The sequence below is a fragment of the Ambystoma mexicanum genome, chromosome 1p, assembly GCF_040938575.1.
Source record: "Ambystoma mexicanum isolate Mex_15411 chromosome 1p, UKY_AmexF1_1, whole genome shotgun sequence".
Lineage (NCBI taxonomy): Eukaryota > Metazoa > Chordata > Amphibia > Caudata > Ambystomatidae > Ambystoma > Ambystoma mexicanum.
In genome coordinates this window covers 1,030,439,297-1,030,462,278 of record NC_090921.1, presented here as the reverse complement: position 1 = coordinate 1,030,462,278, position 22,982 = coordinate 1,030,439,297, and the positions used below count along the sequence as shown (strand labels likewise).

At 46.2% G+C, this 22,982-nt stretch overlaps 1 protein-coding gene across 1 annotated transcript in view; it reads left to right on the top strand.

Moving 5' to 3' along the window:
- Positions 1-22,982, top strand: part of LCAT (lecithin-cholesterol acyltransferase) — a 336,764-nt gene that overhangs the window by 236,058 nt on the left and 77,724 nt on the right. The window contains exons 2-3 of the mRNA XM_069603934.1: positions 3,548-3,704; positions 18,037-18,152. Of these exons, the coding sequence (XP_069460035.1) occupies positions 3,548-3,704; positions 18,037-18,152 (273 nt within the window). The remainder of the gene's footprint in view (positions 1-3,547; positions 3,705-18,036; positions 18,153-22,982) is intronic.

Here is a 22,982-nt window from a genome sequence, read left to right as displayed (position 1 = left end):
TCTCCTGAGTTCACACCGAACAAGGGATAAGGAGCCAAGTATCCTGCAACAAGAAGCTGAGTTGAGGAACCGCTGATGACCCGCTGAAGGTTTGGCACCCTGAACTGCTCTCGTCCTGCGAGACCCCTCTGCATCTGATCGTCCTAGAAGGTCTGCAAAGGCGCTTTGACCCATTGGAATAGTGGGATCAACTATTCCCGGCACCTTCATCAAACCCTGCAAGTAAGCCTCTTCGGAAGTGTCCCTGGGCCAACCAGTGGGCTGACCAGCTTACGCAGGACGCTTTGCTCTGTCACCGGCGCCGTTTCGGGGAAGCCCTCGAAACTTGGTCTACTGCTTGCTCTGCGTCCACGGCACCCTCACACCGAATTCGTACACTTGGCATTCCTAGGTCTGAAGTGAGACGAGTGCGCCCGGACCAGAGTTAACGCGGTTGCCGTGTTGCCCTGCTTTGGTAACAACCTGTGCTCGTCCTCTGCATTTGGGACACTCTCTACCCTGCATCCTGCTACGCAGAATCTACACAGTGTCGAGACGTCCTGATCATCGCAGCTGAACCTGCCAGCAACGTGAACTGAACTGGAGAAGTCTGGGTCTGCCTGCGTCGGGGACTGGTGAGTAGTCCATACCCCAACCAGTGGCCCCTCGCGCAGGAGCCCGTTTCTTTTCTACCGCTGTTGTGAAATAGCGACTCTATCCCGCACTCTCACCCTGCCTCTGCCCACAAGTGGAGGCCTTGCTTGAGTAGTGGGGACTTGTTCTGCATCGCTTCATTCACCTTCCTGGACTGCCTGATATCCTTGAAGAGGCCCTCTTTTGTCCACTGGCATCAGCGCGTGCAGGTACTTTTGAGCATAAGGCTCCTCTCTTCGTAGGGCTCGGACTTCCTCCTAGTTAGGTGTATTTCGGATATCGAACTGGGTCTAATGATTGCTTGCACTGCCTGTTTTTCTCCCCATCTAGGTGGTTTACATATTACGTGCTCCTAACTCCTTAGACCCCTCGGTCTTGTATATATATTGTATTGATTGTTATGTGTTGGTTTACTTTATTATTATTGTGATTCTTTGCTATGGTCGATGTTACAAAGGCCTTGTAATGAATGTAGAAACTAGGCTGGCCTTCTGAACCTCTGCCCCTCCAGGTCAGAGTTCAGAAATCCATCTTAACACAAGGGCCTCCTTTTGTGCCCATTTTCAAGATTGATATCAAACATCCTACACTGAAATCTGCCTTTCTTATTGCCATCACTTCTGCCCGTAGGCTTGGGGAGATTGGGGCTCTGTTATGTCACCCTCTTTTCCTGGGGGTGCTGGCGGACTCGGTGGTGCTGAGGTGTGGTCCGAAGTTTCTCCCTAAGGTTGTTTCTCGGTTTTCACACCTCTCAGGATCTGGTTCTTCCTGCCTTGTTTCATGATGTGAAAACGCCTGAGGAGGTGGCTTTGCATAACATTGTTGTCCAGCAGACAGTGTTGGAGTATTTGGCTAGGTTTGCTCTCTTCCGCCGATCTGATAGTTTTCTGATTGCTTTTGGTCCAGCTGGGGCTGGGCGTAAGGCATCTGTGGTTTCCATTTTCTGGTGGTTCCGTGTTGTGATCTCCATGGCCTATGTGGCTTCTGGCCTACCTGTGCCTGCGCACGATCAGGGGTGGTGCACCAGGGCTTTGGCGGCTTCCTGGACCGATGCAAGGAGGGTTTCTCTGCAAGAGATTTGTATGGCTGCCGCCTGGGCTGGTCTAAGAACTTTCCTCAACCGCTGTGGGTTGATTTTCTCCCACTCTGGGGTTGGTTCCTTCAGGGTGGAGTCTTGTCTGTGGGGATGTGAATTAAGAGTTATTGTGGGTGTGTGTTTTGCTGCACTGTTTTTGGCTCTGTGTCTCATTGGGAGCTTTTCCCCGCTGCTGCTTTGGTATATCTCATGAGATAAGTAGTGGGACGAGGAAGAGTGGACGTGGAGGTAATGCTCTGATTACTTACCGGTAATCTTCATTACTCCCAGTCCTACTCTTCCTCGTCACAGTACTGACAACCCTCCTCACCGTTCCTGCAGGGAAGGTCCCATGCTCCGGCTTGGTAATATGAAACTGAGTGACATGGATGTGGGGGAGGAATTATAGGTATTTAAAGAAATAAAAGAAGGTCCTGTGTCGGAGGCAGGTGCCTCATGAGGTAAGTAATGGGACGAGGAAGAGTAGGACTAGGAGTAATGAAGATTATCTGTAAGTAATCAGAGCAGTACATGCCCTCCAACACACGAACTTGTGTTTCATATGCATTTGATTTGTGTTTCAGAGTGGCACAGTCCAGAAGCCGTGACTGATGAGTCAGAGATTGAGAACTGCGGGCTCCATGCCGCAGCTGCCTGTGTAAAATATATTTAATCAGCCCCATGGTCTGACTGAGACAAAATAATCAGTTTGTTGCTTTTCATGACATTCTTTTCAAGTAGTAAGTGGCTGTGCATCATTAGCAAATGTATCGCAAATAGTAACATTTAAAGCAAAATGGCTGCCACTGTTGCTGAAAATATACGAGCTGCTCAGTGGAGCGATCCTAAGGGTGTTTCCATAATGCTCTGGGGGGCCCTAGGAGTGTGTGGGGACAGGGCATGTGTGGCAGAGAGGTCAGTTGTAGGGGATAATGCTCTTTCTATTTACCACCAGGGCATGGATGCAGTCCCGGGATTGGTAGACATAAGGACATTGTAGGGTAGGAGCTCTCTGGGTTTCCATGAATCCTGCAGGCCATCTTTGCATCGCATTTACTTGTCATTCATGTGTCATTTTGGTCTGAGGCCAGGAGGATAACTGGGGAATCAACACTACACGTTTGTCTTGGAAGCAAGACAGCTCATAGCAACGCAGGTTCGAATCACGGGCTCTAGTCCCCGGTATTAAGCGCATTAGAAAATAACAATTATATAGTCTTACATCTGCGTGCCTGAACAAATCCCACCAGAACATTTACCTCGACGGGATCCAGCGGTGATATATTGAAGGTGGCCAGGAGCGGGTTGCTTGTTACTGAGTAGCATTACAGTTGTTAAGTTGTAAACAAATAAATTGCTGCGTCAATGTTGAATACACTACAAAATGCTTGCCCAGTGTTGGCTGTACATATTTACTGAACGAGGTGGTGAAATACCGACTACTGGGCTGGCCAGTTTCAAATCGGACCATTGATTTATCTGGCTGCTGATCTCACTCCAAATGTTTGTCAGGACTGCACCAACATCATATCTACTATGCTATGCCTCTAATCCTCTGCTGCTCCTGTGTGCTCTGCCCCTCACTGGTTATCTTCTCGTATCCATTCATCCTCACATACAGACCCTCACACCTTTTCTCATTGCCTGTCTTGCTCCTCCTTCTTTCTTCTTATATTTCTTACATCATTTAATTAGCATTCTTTTCCCTACTCCCAATAGGTCTCTCGCTTTGTCTCTGACCCATCCTTCCACATTTGCTTTCAGTCTCTTCCCATCGCTAGGGTTTCTCTCTATTCATGGTTTCACGCCAATCTCTCTCTCTCTACCTACGGTATACAGTGCCAGGATGCCTTGGGAACCAGCTGGAAGCTAAACTGGACAAGGAGGACGTGGTGAACTGGATGTGCTACCGCAAGACGGACGACTACTTCACAATATGGCTGAATCTGAACATGTTCTTCCCCCTCGGTATCGATTGCTGGATTGATAATATCAGGTATTGACAATAGTGCGTACATTACTGGAGTATACATTGTAAGGAAACCATGCTATGGGAAGCTTGTGGCAGCTTTTTTTTGATTGATTGATTGTTTATTTGTAGAGCGCCTATACACAAATGTGTTTCAAAGCACTTCAAGGAGGAAGGGAGCATGGGAAAATACAGTTACATTCTTACAGGTCTTTGAAACACTTCCGAATGTGAGAAAGAAACTATCATAACATAAGAGTACAAGTGCATAGAACAATAAGGGAGAGGTGGGGAAGCAAAAAAGGAGACAATACTAGCAGTAACATTACTATGCAACCATTGTTGCAGTGCAAGAGTCACAAGAGGAGGGGGAGGGGGGATGGAGGGGAGGGAGGGGAAGAGGAGAGGAACAAAACAAGTGACTATTTTAGAGGGTCAGTGACTGAACGGAGATAATACTGGGGAGGAAGAGGGTGGAGAGGACAAGAAGGAAATGGGGGAGGGACAGGCTATTATCAGAGGTCAAGGGACAGTGATAAGAGTAAGTGCTATGGTGGTAGAAAGTGAAAGAGGCACAGGGAGGGGAAGATGGCTGCAGAAGGCAAGCAGCTACAATTACTATGCCTGACGGCAATGAGGTAGTGCCCAACTTACACAAGACAAAGAAAGGGTAGGAGAGAGGGAGAGAGGCTGATGCATAAAACAGGCAGCTACAGCTTGACAGTAATGTCAAATTGACTAATGCACATGTTATTTGTCAAGTCAAAAAGTATCCTGTCCTACATTGTATTTAGATAAAATGAGGGTATAAGGGTGCTTAGTGCGGAGCATTCTCCCCTTTAGATGCCAAATAGATGAGGGGTCCTGGTGCCATCATGAGCCATTTGATGTTGGGCCCAGGTGTGTTACTTTGAGGATCCCCTGGTAACTCCACCTTGATCTCCAAAACATGGCAGGCGACAATCATGTGACTGAACGATAGGCCAGCCTTGGGAGTTCACGTCTTCACCACCCCACTGGTCCAGTAGAGCAGCTCAGTGCTGAAAGTGTTAGCTCTGCCCGAAACAGATATGTGGATGCTTGTGGTCTTGTGCAGAAGGCATGTGACCAAGCAGCTCGGCTGGACTGCCTCTTTTGGGGTGGGAACAAGCCTGATTCGCATCACGCGGTGCATCAACGTTTTTGTCTCAAGAGTTTGCGGGACACGCAGCGATCTCTTTGGTCACAATATTAACAGTTTGTGACTTTCAGAACACCGACAGTTCATTTTGGGAAGAAGCTTTTCAGAGATATTGTCCCCCACAAGAAACTCTTGGGGAAACAATGTTACCATTTTCCAACCACGCTCAATAAAACAAAGTGTTACAAAGTGTTACATAGGCTTAGCGAGTGTGTTCCCAGTCTGTAAACCTCATGCTACGGACATAAACGCCTCATCACGCCAAAGGCAGTTCCCAAGAGGGCCAGAGGAAAAAGACTAAAACCCAAGGTGGTTGTCAAGCCAATTATAGACACAGCCCAGCCCCCTGAGCCCAAAACAACCTCATGTGCACGCAGGGATCATAGCCAATCAAGGCCCCCACAAAGTTACACACCACAGGTGCAGACCCTTACCAGTATACCCAGTCAGGTGGAGAAAGGGCCACCCTATGACCCCCCCAAACCACCTCCCCCGCCAGTCGGCCAACTCCAGACAGGCAATGTGGTTTGCAGAATTGCAGAAGCAGAAGGCTCCCATTTGTTGAAGGCTGGAGAGTGGTGGAAGGAGCAGAGACCGGAGGGACAGTAGAGTGGAGTGGTGGCACCAGTGGAGAACAGAAGGAGATGGCAAGAGCTAAGCAGATCATGATGGAGGCAGTGATATCAAGGGGCTATAATGAACAGGAAGCGGTGGTGGACAAGTAGGTGGTAATAATAGAGGGACAGAGTGAACAAGAGGGGTCAGTGAGAGTTAAGGGAATAGTAGAGGTGATAAAAACCCCAGAAGAAAGACAATAGCAGAAGAGAGCCGTCATATCAGTCAAGGAGGGTTCAATATAGGAGCAGGTGGTGATGGCAACCAAGGTAAAGGAGAAGGTGGCAAAACCAGGGAATGGAAGTGACATGGAGGGGGTAACATCATGGTAAGAAACTGGTGCGGCTGAGTTGGATTAAAAAACATCATGAAGAGCAGCTGGCAGAAAAGGCGGTAGCTAATATGGTATAGAGGACATTGTAGGGATAATATCAGCAAGAGAGGTGAAGGCTGATAAAAGAACATCAGGTGCTGAGGAAAGGATTGAGGATGAGCGAGGAGACTAACACCTACTTAGAAAAAGGTTGGCCTTAGGCAGGATGAGATGGTGGCCAGAGGACTGGGCTGGACTTTAAAGTGAGTGAGTCCTTGGTTATGGGTTATAGTAAAGCCTGTATGAAGCTCAGATCAAGAAAGGATCGGGTCACCCGAAAGCCCACATCATCAGAAAGGGGTGAAGTGACCCCTTTTGGGCTGTAAACTCTGTGAAACTTGCTTCTGAGACATTAGACCATGGGAGGTTTCTGACGAAAAATAGATCCAAGCCTAGTGAGAAGAGAACCTTTTTGATGTTTTTGTTTGTGAGGATCTCCTCGTTATTTGAGTTGCCCAAAACGTGTAACCAATCCCAAGCCCAAAGATAGTCACGTTCAGTCGTGATCTCCTTCTTGAGCCCAGGTGGAATGCTGTGACAGCTACAAAAGACCCCGAGCGGGACATCTCCTGAGTATGTAGCTACTAAACTTGGCTGTACATTTTGAGCGTAAACATGTCTCAACCTTAAATGTTTGGAGCAAATTGAATGGAGCCCTGAAAACAGATATAGATACCTTGGCAAAGAGCCTTTTTTTATTTTTTTTAAATTTACTAGCACTTTGGTTTAGCCCAACAAAAGGGAAAAAAAACCTTTGGCTATCCAATTCATAAAACTTCCATATAGCTCAAACCAAAAAACTAATAAAAAAAAACACAGCCATATATCTGACAGTTGCTTCATCATGTAAGTACAGCGAAATAACGTAGAGATCTCTGCATGAACCCAACAAACTGCCATTCTATTCGTTGATCATAGTTCTTTCTCACAACGTCCCAATAGTAAATAGATGTGCACCCAAGTTCCAAATTTGTCATTTTTTTAAGAGTCTGCTATTCATATTTCCTTTGCAGTTTCCATCGTTTATGTTTGCCATTTTCTCTAAAATGTTCACCATAAATTTTGTCACTGCTAAATTGATTGACATTTTTTCCCCGTCAATGAGAATTCTCCACCAAGTGTCAGTGTCTCTCAGGCGGTATTTTTCCCAAATGTCTCTGCGGTAAAACTGTCTTTCATGGTGGAGAGTTGGACATTGAAGTGTTAAATGTTTCAAGGATTCTACGACCTTCGTGTCCTGACTACAGTACTTAGAGTCGTCGTTGTCCCTTTTCCTATAGTTATTATCTCTACAGGGCCACAGGTTAAGGCGAAATCTTAGGTAGGAAAGTTAGCAAAAACCAATTTGGGAAAATCAACAGGTACTTTGGCAGTCTGTTCAATGTGCGGGGTTTGGACTAGAAATTGTCATGACCATGGTACCTCTGTACTTCTTCATGTGTCTGAATTCAGTCCTGTTCAAATCGTTTTTTCTTCACTCTGTCAGGATTTTTTAATAAGGATTCTTCTGATTCATTCATATTTCCAAAGAGCACTTGGCAAATTGTGGCTCATTCCGTTAATATGGGCTCATTATGGTTATTTACTTTAAATCTTTAAATCTTCCAGTAGAAGTTCATCTTTACATTTTCTATAAAAGAGGATTACTTTCCATTCTGATATTGCAGGGGCAGGGGATTTTCTTGTTATTTAATGTCCATCCTTTATTTTGTAGTTTTTTCCACTAGTTAGTTTGCCAAGTGTTAAGATTCTCGATTTCTCCGGGTTGATGATCATGCTGTTAATATTAACATAGTTCTGTAATGCTGTTAGTTGACGTTGGAGACCTATTGGAGGCTGATCAATCAGAACTATGTGGTCTGTGTAAATTAATCTTCCTACCAGCACTCCTGCTATTTTTGGCGGGAAGATTCTTGATTGTGCAAAGGAATCTTCAATATCAGATGTAAAGCGATTATATATTTCCGGCACCAATGGGCACCCTTGTTGTAGCCTGATGTTGGTAACTATCTTCTCAGACAGCAAGCCTTTTTTTATTTAATCTCACATTGATTGAAGTGTCCTCGTATAGTGCTTTAATGTTGTCAAGAATTACTTCTGGCCAATTCCACTTTGTGAGTTTTTCCCAAAGCTCTGGTCTTTTGATCATGTCAAAAGCCTTTGATAGGTAATAAAGGCCACATTGAATATCCCTCCATTCCTTCTTAGTGTTTTGGCTTTAAGGAAATTTAGTATAAAGATGTTCTGGGGAGTTCCCATACCCTTTACAAAACCTGACTGCCATTGGTCTCTGTGTCCTGGTGATTCAACCCATTTAATTAGTGCTTTTAGCAATATGGAGGCAAAGATATTTCCTGCTACGTCCAATAAAGCTATTGGCCTATAGTTTTCTGGGTTATTTCTCAGTCCTTTTTTAAAGATCTGTACCACTACACTTTCCTTCCATGACTTCGGGATTTTGTCAGATTTTAGGACGTAATAGAACAATTTGTGTAAAAATGTTGCCCATTCTTCTGGATCACTTTTTAAGCACACATTAGTCAGCCCATCCGTGCTGGGAGCTCTCACATTTTTTAGTTTTTTGATGATATTTTCCAATGTTACTGTGTCTATATCTAAAAGGCTTTGATCTTCTCTTTTCTTTGCCAGGCTATTGGATATCGAGAGAGCTGGCTCTTGCAGTTTATTATAGGACATACACCATTGGCTTTCCGCGATCAGGTTAGCTGTTAATGCATCTTGAGGTGTTTCCTTTTCATTTAGTAATGCCCAGGTACCCGCCGTATTTCTTTTGCAGATGGACGAACGCATTAATTGTGAATCATGGTTTAGCATTGTTTTCTTATGTATAATTAACCAATTATGGTATTTTTGCTTAATTTTGCAAATCTCAGCTGATCTAGTCGTCAATTTAATTTTGTTTAATTGTTTAAGATTTTTCCTTAAGATTCTTTTCTGTAAAACAATTGCCCTGTCATATACATGTCGATGGACATTGTTGGATTGCTTGAACCGGGGTTGGAGGTAGTCTGAAAGATGTTAATCAAAGGTAGATAATCAATAGTCGGCAAAGGATTTTGTTGTTGCATTTGTCTTATCATGGTCGTTAAGTTGTTAATCAATGCCGGTATATTTATAGGTTGCATTGTTAACATATTTCGTCGTGGATTGATTATTAGATTGTGTCCATAAAATTGTTGTTTGTTTTTGCTAGTCAAATTGATGCATGTTAGTTTCAATCGATTATGGTCACTTGAATCCGTAGTTAATACTTCAAGTTTGTCAAAGAACCTTGACATATTAGATGAAACAGTAACATAATTCAATATGGCGTCAGATTTTTCCCTGTGCCAGGTCGATTTTCCTGGTATATCCAATTTCGTAATCCCGTTTAGGATTACACAGTCCCGTGATTGCATTGCTGTTCTCCATGCTAGGTCTCGTTTTTGTTTAGGAGTAGCTGACACTGTTTCATCCCTAATTGTGTTGTTACTTTTGTCTAGGCAAGAACAGTTGAGATCTCCAACAATTATTATTAGAGGGTCAGGCCATTTTTCTCTTTGTTGATCGATTAACGTTAAGATACCCCTTGATAGGGAACTTTTTTTATTGCTCCCTGGAGACCAGTATATGTTTATTAACATTAAAATCTTGTCTTGACTTGTCCCTTGGGCATTTGGTAACTGTATCACCAGCATCTGTATATAGGGTGACGAGTTCACAGAGCTCAGCACCGTCCATTTTCAGTCGTCCTTAATTGCTATAAGTAGCCCTGCCATCAGTCGGCCTTTTAAGCCTTTCACAGCTTGGTTTATAAAGACGCAGTATCCTTCCATCATCGGGGCCTCTTTAAGCCATGTTTCTTGGAGACATAAGACTTCTGGAACTTCCTTTGCAAATTCGTTCTTAGTTAATAAGTGGCTAAATAACCTAGTATTCCAAGTTATAAATACCCATTTTTTTCTTTCTTTTTCCTTTAGACATTATTGGTTTTTCATTTTTTCTGCCGCCAGTTTAGCCAGCCATTTCCATCTTGCCTGTTCTTCATCCAAGGTCTGAGACACCTGGGGCTGATACATCGCTTTTTTGTGGGTCTCATAAGCTTCTTGAAAGTGGGAGTTCCTTGTTTGATTACCAGGTTCTTTCTCCACCACTTCACGTTGTTCAATTGTTTTTTCATTTATGTCAAAACCCATGGATCTCAGAGTCTGCACTTCCACCAAAAGTAGTTGATAGACTACTTGTGATACAATATGAATTTTTACTCTGTCCATGTGCACTTTATCTGGAAATTCTATCAGTGCAACATCAGTTGAGCTGATTAGACTAAGTGCAGGCACCTGGTGGAATAATCTTAGAACATTGGGGCGATTTAAAATTAGCCCATCATTTAGGTGTACAATTCTTTCAAGAGATAGCAGTCTACCTTTCTCTGTACCGGTCTGCGTAGAACTCATGGGCCTGAGCGGGATAGGAGGCTGGTCTTCAATTCCATTATTTTACTCCTTTTCCAAATTATGGATGTCTTGACGACTTTCTTTGTGTTGGATTTTTCATGATTGCCATCTTCTGGATTCGGCACTGCTGTCATCTGTTTGGCCCCTGGATTATATGCAGGTGTTCCATTTTTCTTAGTACATCCCGTTCCAGAGTTTGTGTCCAGTTCTCACCTTGTTTAATTTCCCTTGTTTTGGTTTTGCCCATGCTATTTGCTCTGTGAGTCAAGGTCTTATTATGTTTAGGATTATGTTTAGGACTTACTTTTTTGTTTGTCCGTTGGTCCAGTTGGTTTCCCTCGTCTGGCCCTGACTCTTCCTCTTCTGATTGCTCACTTTCACTCTCAAAGTAATCTGCACCTACTTGACCACCCTCTGGTGTACGACTCTCCTCTTCTGATATTGAGTATGTTGACATCTCCATTAAGTCTATCTCCGAGTTGTCCTTCAGATGAGGTTCGTCGGGGTCAGAGCTTATTTTGTCCGGGGTACTGTTATTATTCCCACTTCTGTGTGAATTAACATGTTTTGCACAGGTGAGTTCTTTAGGCATTGTCAAGCTTTTAATAAATGCTTTGCTTTTGTTTGATTTGCGTGCCCTTTGCTGAATTTGATTTTTCGTTTTTTTTATCAGCTGTGTCACCCGGGTCGATTTTAGTTTCCATTCGACCCTCCCTGCTGTCTTCTCCCTCGCCGCCATTGTTGTTTTGTTCGGAATGATCTTAACTTTTTTCGTAAATATTTCACATATTTTCATTTCACTATTTGCCTTTGTTAAGGGCTCTCCATCTGTCCGCGGCTCTTGTTCAGTAATAGGCGTTTTGAGTTGACTGTTTCTTTTACTAGGAGCACTTTTTGATTTCTGGTGGGGCAAATTACCCTCTTGACCTTTGGAGATTTCGTTCATAACATCACCATCGACATTTACGGGGGTTATTTGCTCTGCTTGCATTTCCGGATTTCTGTAGGTTTCTGTCTCCAACTCCTTGCTCACTGAGTCAGTAGGCGATAATGTTTTTTGTTTTGATGGTTCCTTCTGTTTAGGTAGTTCTTCAGGGTTATTTTGTATTCCCTCTTTTGTTAACTCCTGCGTGGTCTTTGGTGTATTCTCCGCTCTTACTGGTAGTTAGCTCATTATGTCCTTGTGTCCTCCATGTCTGTATTTAAGATCACAGGATTGGTTAACCCCCCTTCCGATTCCCTTCTCGAGCTCTTCCATCTGTCTCTCTTTTCCTTCATGATTGGTTCCAAGATGGTCTGCAAGAGTTGGGAGATTTTATGTTCGACATTATCCATGTTGTTTTGTAATGCTGTGATGAAGCCCTCGATAAAGATTATCTTCGAGTGTACCATTGCCAGAAGAGTGGTGTGATCTTTCAATGTATCGGTAGCATCTTCGTGCAGCTTCATAAAAGGGGCTAGGATTGCCGCCATAGTTGATACCATTTAAAAGTTGTACTTTTCAGATCGTGTTTGCCCATCACTCCTGGGACTATCAATGATCTTTGACGGAGACTTTATATTTGTTGATGGCGGTTTCACAGGCAAGTCTGAATCCTGTGTTCCCCCTGCTTGTCCGATTTGTGACATTTTGTTTTTTCTTTTCTCCAGAATCGTTTGTGTAGATGTTTCCAAAGTCTGGGTATTTTTTTCCCATCATTATTGATTTTTCCAACAATATTGCATCTGGGATTTCAATGTTCTGCAAACTTTGCTTTCAATCCACATTGTCCTGGTGGCCTGACCTACCCTTAAGTGTATTTGAAGTTGCTTGTTGGCCATAGAAATTAGGGACATCCGGGCCATCTGTTAGTGATAACTTTTGAGGTCTCAAACTGTTTTTGTCACGGCCAACATACCTTATAAATTGTTGTTTCATTGGTTTCAGGCTCCCCCTTAGTTCATTGTTAGGTTGCTGTTTCCATAAAGGAAATGTCTGAGCTGTTGTTAAAGGAGCACTTGTTTGGGGACGTCCTTTCAAGATGTATCTTTCTGTCGGGCTAGATGCCATATCTGCCATTTTTTTCGGCGTGAATTCCCTCAGGGCTAGGGGGATATCCACCACGTCCCTCAGCTCCAAGAATGTGTCCACCACCTCTGGAGGTATTTTCGGGGGGCTCACCACAAGATCTAAATGGTCACTGATCAACGTCGGTATTGTGGGCTTGGGTCAAGTGATTTCACCACCTGGGGGACTCCACTCGTGGACTGACCAGTATTTAGTGTGAGGGGTAAGTCTGAGCTTTTTTTCTTCTCTCCCCTGAGTAGGCAGTGTGTTAGTGTTATCCCGGGCTTTACGATATTAACATCAATCGTGAATGGACATTGCATTTCGTTACTGTTAGACGTTGTGTCTTGGTTGGACATGGTTACCGGGGTACCGGTCTCCACCAAGGGTGGGGCGTCCTCACCCGTCTTAGACACCCCAAACACATGTCCCAATAAGCTGATGATAGGAGATTGTGGAAAGATCAAGCTCCCCTTGTTTGATTAGTCCCCCGACACAGGAATAATTTCTCCCAGAATCTTATTAGGTATTGACTTACCACTCACGGTGTCTGAGACACGGGTCCTTTTCCTTTCTCCTTCGTCTTCTAAATCCGGCCTCTCTGCTGCACAAAATTTTAAAATAGATCCCCTGCCCCCGCACCTCCAGCACAACAGCAAAACAGCGTCACAAGCAGCGTCCGCCCTTTTCACCTTCCGAGCTTCTCGCCGCAAGTGCTGTGTATCGGGGTTAAATACCACATCTCCTGGTGGGCGGGGCCCTCTGCCTGGGGCTTTCTTAAAGAGGCAGTAGGCTATACACGGTAGGGAAGGGAACACTGCAAATAGCGTTTAGTTTCAGATGCAGTTCAATTCAGTTCAGTTCAGGTAAGCACAGCACAGCAAAACAGCGTCACAAGCAGCGTCTGTCCTTTTCACCTTTTGGGCTTCCGTGAGTATGTTATGCATGAGGAAAATAATCACAAAATCTATGCAGAGGATTAACCCCCTGGGAGGTCTTTCCTATTCATTTCAAAGACCTATAATACTCCCTGGGCGGAGAGAATATTCCCATGACCCTCTCCCTCCATTCCCCTTTTTTATTGTCTTGTATAACATGGGTAGAAAAAGAAATGGATGAGAGGCTCATCCACTCCTTGATGGTGAGTGGTATATATAGAGGAACTACGTTTAAACCCAAATACTCCCTCAATGCCTTTTATAGTACATATTCTTTTTTTCCTCCAGATCCATGTTAGTAGGGAATTTCCTTTACATTCCTTCGTTAATGCTTCAATATAAACTAAAAGGTCTGCATCAACAAAGAAGAAAAGATGTGATGATCGGAGTACTTGTATGCCACTCCTGGTTTATTGTAGAAATGTTCTGGTAATCTGCCTACCACTGGGCTGGTGGCCTCAGAGTGTCTGTCAATGCTTGTGACACTCAAGGGCTGGGTTGAGTGTGGTCTAAGAAGCGGTGCCGACTGAAGAATTGGGGCAGTGACACAGTTGCATTGTGATCTACCACACTGCCCGTGTCAGCTTCCTCCTTCTTCCCTGCAGGCCGGATTCTGGGTGAAGTTCTCACCTTGATGTGGTTATCACCTAACCAGCGACCATTCAATGTGCTTAGCTGGGCAGCCCATGAAGTCGGCCCCTCTTCCTCACCAGCTCTCACGCACCTGCAAGTGTCATGGAACTAACCAGCACAGAGTTTACATGTATGTTTAAGGAAGATCTATAGGGCGGGCTGTGGGGTTCTCCTGAAATAGTTAAAATAGCTGCATGGCATTGACTGGCTTCTAGGGACGGTCCGATCTCTGAGTTACTAAAGACCTCTCACCTCAAAGCTGCTGCCTGTCAACAGCAAAAAGGGCAAAAAAGCATGAACGGCCCTTGCTTCGTTTGCTCAAAGTTCCAGCATTTGCATGGCAGTTTACGACGACAGAATCAACACATTGTTTATTGAAATAATAGACAAAATCCGGTGAGACCATTGAATCAACCTCTCACAGCATTAGCATCCCTTGCACCCCAGTACACACACACTGCCCCTCTGGACCGAATTCTCTCCTCTCTTTCCCTGGATCTCCTAAAAATGATTGCCTCCCTCAAACCTACTTCTTACTCTGACATTATCATTCCGGCCTCCATCATGAAACAATTGACGGGCCTACCGCTCGGTGCGCTCCTCAGCATCATCAATGGCTCCCTCACAGAAGGATCATTCCCGGACACCCTCAAGAATGATCTCATACAAACTCTTTTGAAAAAACTAACCCTAGATCCAGATGACCTGGCCAACTACAGGCCCATTATGGACCTCCCTTTTATTGGCAAAATCTTGGAAAAAGTAGTTGCTACACAACTACTTGCCAGAGTCAAACAACTCCAACTCCTGAAAGGGCTCCCAGCTATTCACTTGTTTCCCCTAAAAGCAGTCCACCATGCTGCAATGCGTCTTATTACGGGAGCATGGAAATGTGACCAAATTACCCCCATCTAATGCGAAATAGTTTGGCTTCCATTCCAAGCCAGGGTACTCTTTAAGGCTGCATGTATCATCTACAAAGCCGTCAGAAGTAGCACACCAGCGTACCTGGCAGCTAAGCTCCACATATCTGGTGGCACACTTTCCTCATGCAGCAAATCAACCAACCGGCTTGAATCACAACTCGTCTGCAAAGAGAGGACCCGCAAACAATCCTTCTCTCCTCATGCACCCACCCTTTGGAACTCGATCTCGGTGTTGGCTCGGAATGCACCCAGAATCCTTCAATTTCGCAAATCTCTCAAAAACATGGCTCTTTCAACAACACCTGACCAAGGACTAATTCAAATGGATGCACATATCAGCGCACAGACCTCACGGTACTGCACTACTGTTAACAGAAATCTGCCCAAATGCCGGCTAACCACACTCTGTACAACGCTGCGCTGCTCTCGAGCTAGGTCCGCACATTAAACAACACAATAAAATAAACAATATAGTGGGACATCCCTTTGCAGAAACGCCTCAAATTGTACATTTAAAGCAACATTGCGTATTTCCTTTTATTTCTATAGGCCATATTAATACATGAGGTGCATTTAGCGTTAAACATCCCACAGTGGCTGCAGTTATCTAAATTCAATCTACTTCTCCTGCAGCGAGACCCCTCTCCCATGCACTTGCACTTGATAGATGTGCACTAGACCAATGAACTGAGATCTGAGCAAGACTCTCCTGCTAGTAGGGTAGCAAAGTGGGCTAATGAGGCTGCTGCAGAGATGTGTGTGCATCCTACACCGCAAATCCAAAACCCACTATGGCCGTCTAAGTCGGTGCTAACAAAGCACACTGTAAGACTAGGTCATTTAGGTCTTAGGTATGTAAGGGGGCAGTTGCACTCCACTGGTATTGAATTGTGTCAGCCTGCTTTTGTGACCAGTAAAGACTCCATTTAGAGGGGGTGGGCAGCAGCCTCAACATTTGCTTGCATGTGGCAAATGTCTTACTCAGTGAACTAGTGACAGCGTGGCCTCGTTTTGCCCTGTCTAGAATACACATGTGAGGATTGCCACCCAGCATTCAAGATGAAGGCACTGAGTTATCGCTTCCACTGCTTGGCCTTTCTGCGACCTTCGACGCCATTGACTACACCACCAGCTCTCCCTCCAACGATTCACTTCCTTCCAGCACAGCAGGACTCACTACATGTACATTGGTGCCATTCCAGTATTGTTGCTAATGCCACAGGGATTGTCCCCCTTGCTCTGATTCATCAGCATTTAAATGTCCTCTTTGGTCCGCCTCATTAAGCCTTGCTACATAGGTTCTTTTGTGTAGGCAGACAATGCACACCGAGCTCCGCCCTAGCCCATGGGATGGCGCGGCACACTGGCATCGAGGGGCAAATTCCCTGCAGCCTGTTCAGCACCAGATGTACTAAAGTTGGGTTCTTCGCATGGCTTAAAGAAAGAGATTCCGCTCCCCAGCCGGCTCTGGATGATCAGCGCCATCTATGCATGGCTTTCACCAAGCTGTTTGCTGAGCTCAAGAGAGTCCACAGCAACTAGGCCTCTGGGTCTCTATCCTACCAGCATTGCAGTAGCTTCTGATTATTGACTGAGTTCAGATCTTTGTGTATAGTCACACTAGGACCTATGATGCTTGGGTCTTTCAAACATACCACCCACACGATTCATGAATCATGCAATTTACAACTCTTATGCTGCCTTACCCAAAAAAGATGTGACTGATAGCCATAGTACTGGGTTCATCGCTCTGGATTACTCTGTTTCCATATCTAACACGTGATCTGACTTCCAGAGGTTCCGTCAGGCTCTGAAGATGCTCCTCTTCAGTCTGGCATACGGCTTGGCCACACTCTGTCCTTCAGAAAGTCTCTCTGCCTCCGGTCCCTCAGTTGCATGTACCCTTCCAGTCAATCGTCCATCCCGCCATTGCGACCGGCCGCACCACCTTACTTTACATCTGGTGGTCCTGCCCTGCACGTCTTTTCTATTTCCCGCAAATAGGTTCAATGCACTTGATGGATCGGGTCATCATTTCACCTATTGTATTTGCTTGCTGTGCTCCCCCTCAGTGTACCTCCAATACAACGGAAGGCTTAGTAGAGGCTGCAAAGCAGACTCCTTGTACTTTATCAAACCCCTCAAATAAGCCACGTTTCGATTATCTAGTTAGTTGTCAAGCCCTGTTGACCCTTTAAAGACAATGCTAAACCTCTTCTGGGCTGGCAATCAAACGTTCTATTTGATAGAAAGCAGAGGATCAGCAAAGAGCCACTCGCGTGATTAGACCAAGTGTAAAGACTGGGGTGTGTGGTGTCAGTATGCTTCATAATGTTGGTATATCATACATTTGCGTCCAGGGAAGGGCTCTCAGCCAATCAAGTTGACTGGAAACACAGGAGAGAACACACAGTGTACCCACCGCTTTTGTCCAGCCACCGGAGGGCCTTCCCTGGGTGCCCACCATTTTTTCACCCTGACCCCTCCGCCAAACCTCCACCACACTGTCCGCTCCATGTCAGTCCCGAATTTCCCTCCCCCACCCCTACTCCCACTCCACTTACCTTCTTATGATGCAGTCACCACTGCTCCTTCCCAGGCACCAAACAGATAGAAAAGAGACTAAGTTGCTTTTCTATTCGTTATGGAGGCGGCCATCTTTGTTTTCAGTAAAACGAACCACGGGTGCGAACAGCAATCACCCCTGCTTAGGGGGGCGTGCTGCAGTAAGCCCCATAGCCTACTTAAGATCGTTTTGTGCTCTTTTTTTTTTACAACTAACTAAGTTTATGGAGCTACCGAATAAGAGGCACTGAAATGAAGTGAGCGAAGCACCGGATGTGTGAATTGAGTGAGGCCATTGAAGCGTCAGACCCGTGAAATGAAGACTGACTGGTTGTCACTGCCACATGAGAAATCAGAGTTAGCGGGAGTGGGGCAGCTGCTCGTCAATTGCTGGTGCCAATGATTTGGGGCTGAGTGGCATGCACGAGACACCTGTGAGGAAAGTTAGACTTCAATGAACTCTATAGCTATAACAGCATTTGGCCTCAGTAAAGCTCAACTGATATCAGCCAGAGGTATCAGCGTCAAGAATGAATAAGAAGATAGGATGGGGGTGGGGCGGGTGTTATACAGCAGTTCTGTGAATTCCTGTGCATCTGGCAAAGTGTGTTCATTGTCGTTGCAGAGTGGTGTACAACAGAACCACAAGGACAACGTCCAATGCCCCGGGAGTCGATATCCGCGTCCCTGGTTTTGGGAAGACCGAGTCTGTGGAATACCTGGATAAGGGCAAACTTGCAGGTAACGTCTAGTTCCTTTCATGCCTTGGAGCCCTTCGCCTTTCTTTTCCTCCCAATACCCAGCGCCATCACTTCAGGGGACCGGCCCCTCTGCCGATCTGTGTAACTGGGAAGGAATTGCACACCTCCATGACCCATTTCCACATGGGATTCTGGTATAGAGAAGGGATTTCTCCGCCCGCATTAGCGCAGTTTTTCAGAACTCTGTATGTATGCACGGCAGACAAGGGAGGGCATGGAGGCATGCACCAACAGGATCTGCAATGAAATAGCCCAACTCAGGCAGGCCATGAACCGTATAGCTGACGCGATTGAGCGCCGATGCCCACTCACAACCCAGGATGAACCGGGCACCACCTCCTCTGGGAGTTCCCGGCAAACTAGCCCCCTAGGCCGGTCTCTGCGCAACCTGAGGCACACCACATCCCAACCACCAAATGGCGGAGGAGGCACTGACAATTAGGGTCAGCAAGGACTAGGTGGCACATGTGTAGAAGGACACGTTCACACCATGAGGCTCACATGGGGGTGTTGTGGGGGGAGGGGAGGTAAGGGTGTTCTTGGGAGTGTTGTGGGGGGAGGGGGGTAAGGGTGTTCTTGGGAGTGTTGTGGGGGGAGGGGGGTAAGGGTGTTCTTGGGAGTGTTGTGTGGGGAGGGGGGTAAGGGTGTTCTTGGGAGTGTTGTAGGGGGAGGGGGTAAGGGTGTTCTTGGGAGTGTTGTGGGGGAGGGGGTAAGGATGTTCTTGGGAGTGTTGTGGGGGGAGGGGGGTAAGGGTGTTCTTGGGAGTGTTGTGGGGGGAGGGGGGTAAAGTCGTTTGCACAGTTGGGGCCATGCACTTAATTATTGTCTTTTGTTCACAATAAACTGTTGAAAGGTTGAAACACAGGCTTGGTATTCATCATTGTGTGTGTGTACTGTATTGGGGAGATGGTTCTTTGTGGCACTGACCACATGCATCAGGGCAGTAATACCCATCTGCATCCATAATAGTCATACCTTGGATGTCATGGAATCTGATACATCAGATGCTGACGCACATCGTGTCCCTCCTGGACATTGCCACTTGCATGTCGCTGCAGGCCTTTTGACCCATCCTCATCACCATCCACATCATCCTCATCTGGCGCTTGCATGTCAGGTGGCATAGGCACATTCCGTCTGATGAAAGTTTAGTCCGGCATCACACATTCCATGGTTATCTTCGGCACTTTGTCATGGCCGTACAGGAGAGCCTCACCCGGCACGCTTAGGCACCATAGCTGTGTGTTGGAGAGGCCGAATGCCTGCTCCATCACGACGCAGGTACAGGTATGTGCAATATTGTTGTCCTCTTCCTACTGGTTCTGTGGGCTCCATACAGGGGTTAGTTGCTACCTCTTCAGGGGATAGCCGGCTTTGCTTGTATGGGGTGAAGAATGGGTACCTGTTACCGGCCACCCTGCTGTGGACTGTACATGTCACACGTCTTCTTTGCATTGTGATTGGAAGTCACAACTGACAGCATGCATGCAGACAATCTGCGTGACTGCCATGTACAAAGCTGGGCTCAACCATGCAAGTCGACATGCCCGAAACATGCCTCCGCAAGTAATGGAAATGTCCTGGCTGAGGCTAAGCCTCAGGTGTCCTTGGGCCCAGGCAAAGTTTGTACCGCTATGCCAGTGTGCAGCCATCCCTACATCCATGTTGCTGTGCTGCGGGGCATCACTTCAGTGGTGCGATGGGTTTGTGGTCATGTGCCATGGCTAGGGGTGATTCCTTTGCATGCATTCTAGGGCACATTGCGGTAATGATGTTGTGCTGCCCACATTCTGTATGACTGTCCTGAGGGCAAGATGATGATTTGTGTATTATGTGGTGTGGCATGATGTGAAATGTGGTTGTGGATGGATGTGTCATCTTTGAAATGTTGGAATGTATGCAATGTTGTTCAGCTTCGCATTTCATGTGGGGTCTTATCAGGTACATTGTGAAGTCACCCAATGGACATTGAAGTACATCTGTATGACCATTTGTCCCACGCACGCCAGACAATTCACAGTTGGTGTACTGCTTTCTCCCCCCCAAACACACCGCCCTGTGCATGGCCTGCTACTCACCAAGTTGCCACGATCGTTGGCCAGCTTGTCGCTCCATGTTGCTTGGTATGGTTGAGTTCTGCAGGACCATTGAATCATGCGTTGATCCGGGATGTCTGGCACAACAATGTGTGATTGTCTTGTTTGCATCACATGCCATTTGGAAAATGATTGGGTGTAAATATTTTCTGTTTCTATGGACTACTTCATTGTGATGTAGGACCACCAATTCCACATGGGTACAGTTGCTGGCACCGATGCTATTTGGGATGTTTGCAAGTGAATAGATGCATATTTTGGTGTTTGCAATGTCCTGGGCAGTCCGCGGCAGGAATATGTGTTCATGTCCAAGCTTCAGGAGGGTATTGTGTACCTGGTTCAGCGTGCATGGGAATACTGGTTGTGAGATGCCATGCATCTGCCACACATTATGCTGCTGCGAGCCTGTGGCCAGGGAGTGGAGCACTGTCAACACCTGCACTAGAGGGGGGATTGCAGTTCTGATGTCTATATGAGTTTCACGCTGTCGTCATGTATCTTATCCACTATGATGGTGATGGTATCCCAGTGCAGACGGTACAGGGTTTGTATGTGCTCAGGTGTCTGGTTCAATGGACTGGCTTGGATCCTGGAGATTGGTGGTTGGCTCTGTGGTATTTCTGGGTGCCTTGGTGGTGCTTGCTGTGCCTGTCTTGCCCTACTCCTCCTCCTCCTCCTCCTGCGTCTCTGTGCTGCCTGTTGTTGGTGCTGCTGCACTGCAATCATGTCCTCCAGCCCATGTAATGCGGGCAGTATTGGAAGCATTTTTGTGTGGGAAGGGGTGTGGGAAGGGGTTTGGTGTGCTCTTTTGTGCTGCCACAGTCTCCATCGCCTCCACCTGTGCTGGATGTGTCCACCTGTGGCAGGTGGAAACACTGCTCAGGTCTCTTAACGGGTGGTTCGCGATGCCGGTATTTGCGCCATGCCGGTAAGGGGTTTTTGGGTCTTTCCCATGCCGCTATTGCCATGTCCGCCTACCTTGTGATGGGATGCTATTAGCGCCATGCCGCTATTTCCGACCTGGGGGTCGCGCGCCCACAGACTTGCTGCTATTAGTGGCACCGTACTTACCGGTGGCGCTAATAGCGGCAAGTCTGGGTCGTAATTAGATTGGGAATTTAGCGGTACCGGTATTCCCTTACCGGTACCGTTATTCCCTTACCGCCGTCCGTGTAATGAGGCCCTATATGTTTCCTGGATAAAAACCAAATGGGGAAGGTCAGCATCACCAAAGCTATGTTGTTCTTTCTCCATGTCCCTGGCAGCTATGCTCCAGATGATGGACGAAGGACAAAGAGGGGCAGCAGCATCAGGCAGGAAAGTGTGCTCGTAGGGCAAAGTGGGAGGGTCATTGTGGGAGTATTTTCTGCTGTGGGTTGTTCTGCAATCATTAGCTGATTTGAAATGGATTTGGAGAGAGTGGGGACATTTTGGAAAGAGGGGAAGTTTAAAACTATTCAACAGTTAGAGGAGGATATGGGTATAGGAAAGCTTTTAGTTTTCCTTTCCCTCTATTTGAAGGTGTCCTTATGGCACCACAATGGCAGTGTGAACTTCAAAGCAGCCTTACCCTGTTTGGGAAGGTTCTGGATAGCTGCACAGGTTCGAAAGGACTAATCTCACAGTTGTACAGGGAAGTGGTGAGGGCGGGAAAAGGCTTGGGGGTAGGTTTAAGGGGAGGTAGCAGAGAAACCTGCAAATTGAATTGTCAGATGGGAAATGGGCCTTGCTCTGTAGGAACACATTTAAAACCTCAATAGCTTTCCAGCACATGCTACATGGGATCAAGCTACTTCTTAGATGGCAGTAAGATCCCATGAGATTATCGAAGATGTTCCCCACTTCCAGCCCATTGTGTTGGAAAGTGGAAAGGGTGTGGCTACCCTGCCTCTTATTGGCACATGTGGTGGGAATGTGCAAGGGTTCAAATGTTCTGGAAAAGGTGCTGGGGAGGATCGGGGTCCTGGAGGGGATGGGAAGGGATTTGGATCCGGTATTGGTGCTCTTACGGTTTGCAGGGTGAGAGGGACGATAGAGGTAGAGGCTCACATATGGTACACTTTTTAATGGTTGCAGCAAGAGCATGTCTAGCAACACACTGGAAGATAATAGTTTGGCCTTCAGAAGAGGAATTTATCAGGAAAGGGTAGGATATGTATGAAATGGAACATCTAATGCCACTACTGCACAATGGTGAAGGTGAAATGGAAATTGCCTGGATACCATTCAAAGAGAAGTACTCTGGAGGACCCGCTTAGCCTCATTGACGGGGGCTGGAAGCTGGGATGTGTCATTGTGGGTAGGCTTATTTCCAAGGGTAGTCAGGGGATCGAAGGTGGGGGCAAGGGAGGATGGATTGCCAACTGGGGAGCATTGTTTTGATGTTACAAGGGTGTTTGCTGATTGCAGCACGATAGAGATGGTTGGTTGTAATGCAAACATTTCAATAAAACAATGTCATATAAAAAAAATACATATAAATAAGACATATCCAGTGTTCTTGTTTTGGACGATGGCAGTGTGCATGTTGGTGAGAGGTTGTTCATGATTGCATGCTTAGAAAATATTTTTAGAACATTGGCTGGGCAACACTGCAAATGGAGGGGATAAAAAGCCCCCATCTGCTGCTTGAGCAAAGGTGGCTCCGGAAGAGGGCCAAGGTTTGGGGTAAGACTAGAGATAGCACTAGGTGTTGCAAACTGGGGCCTCACATT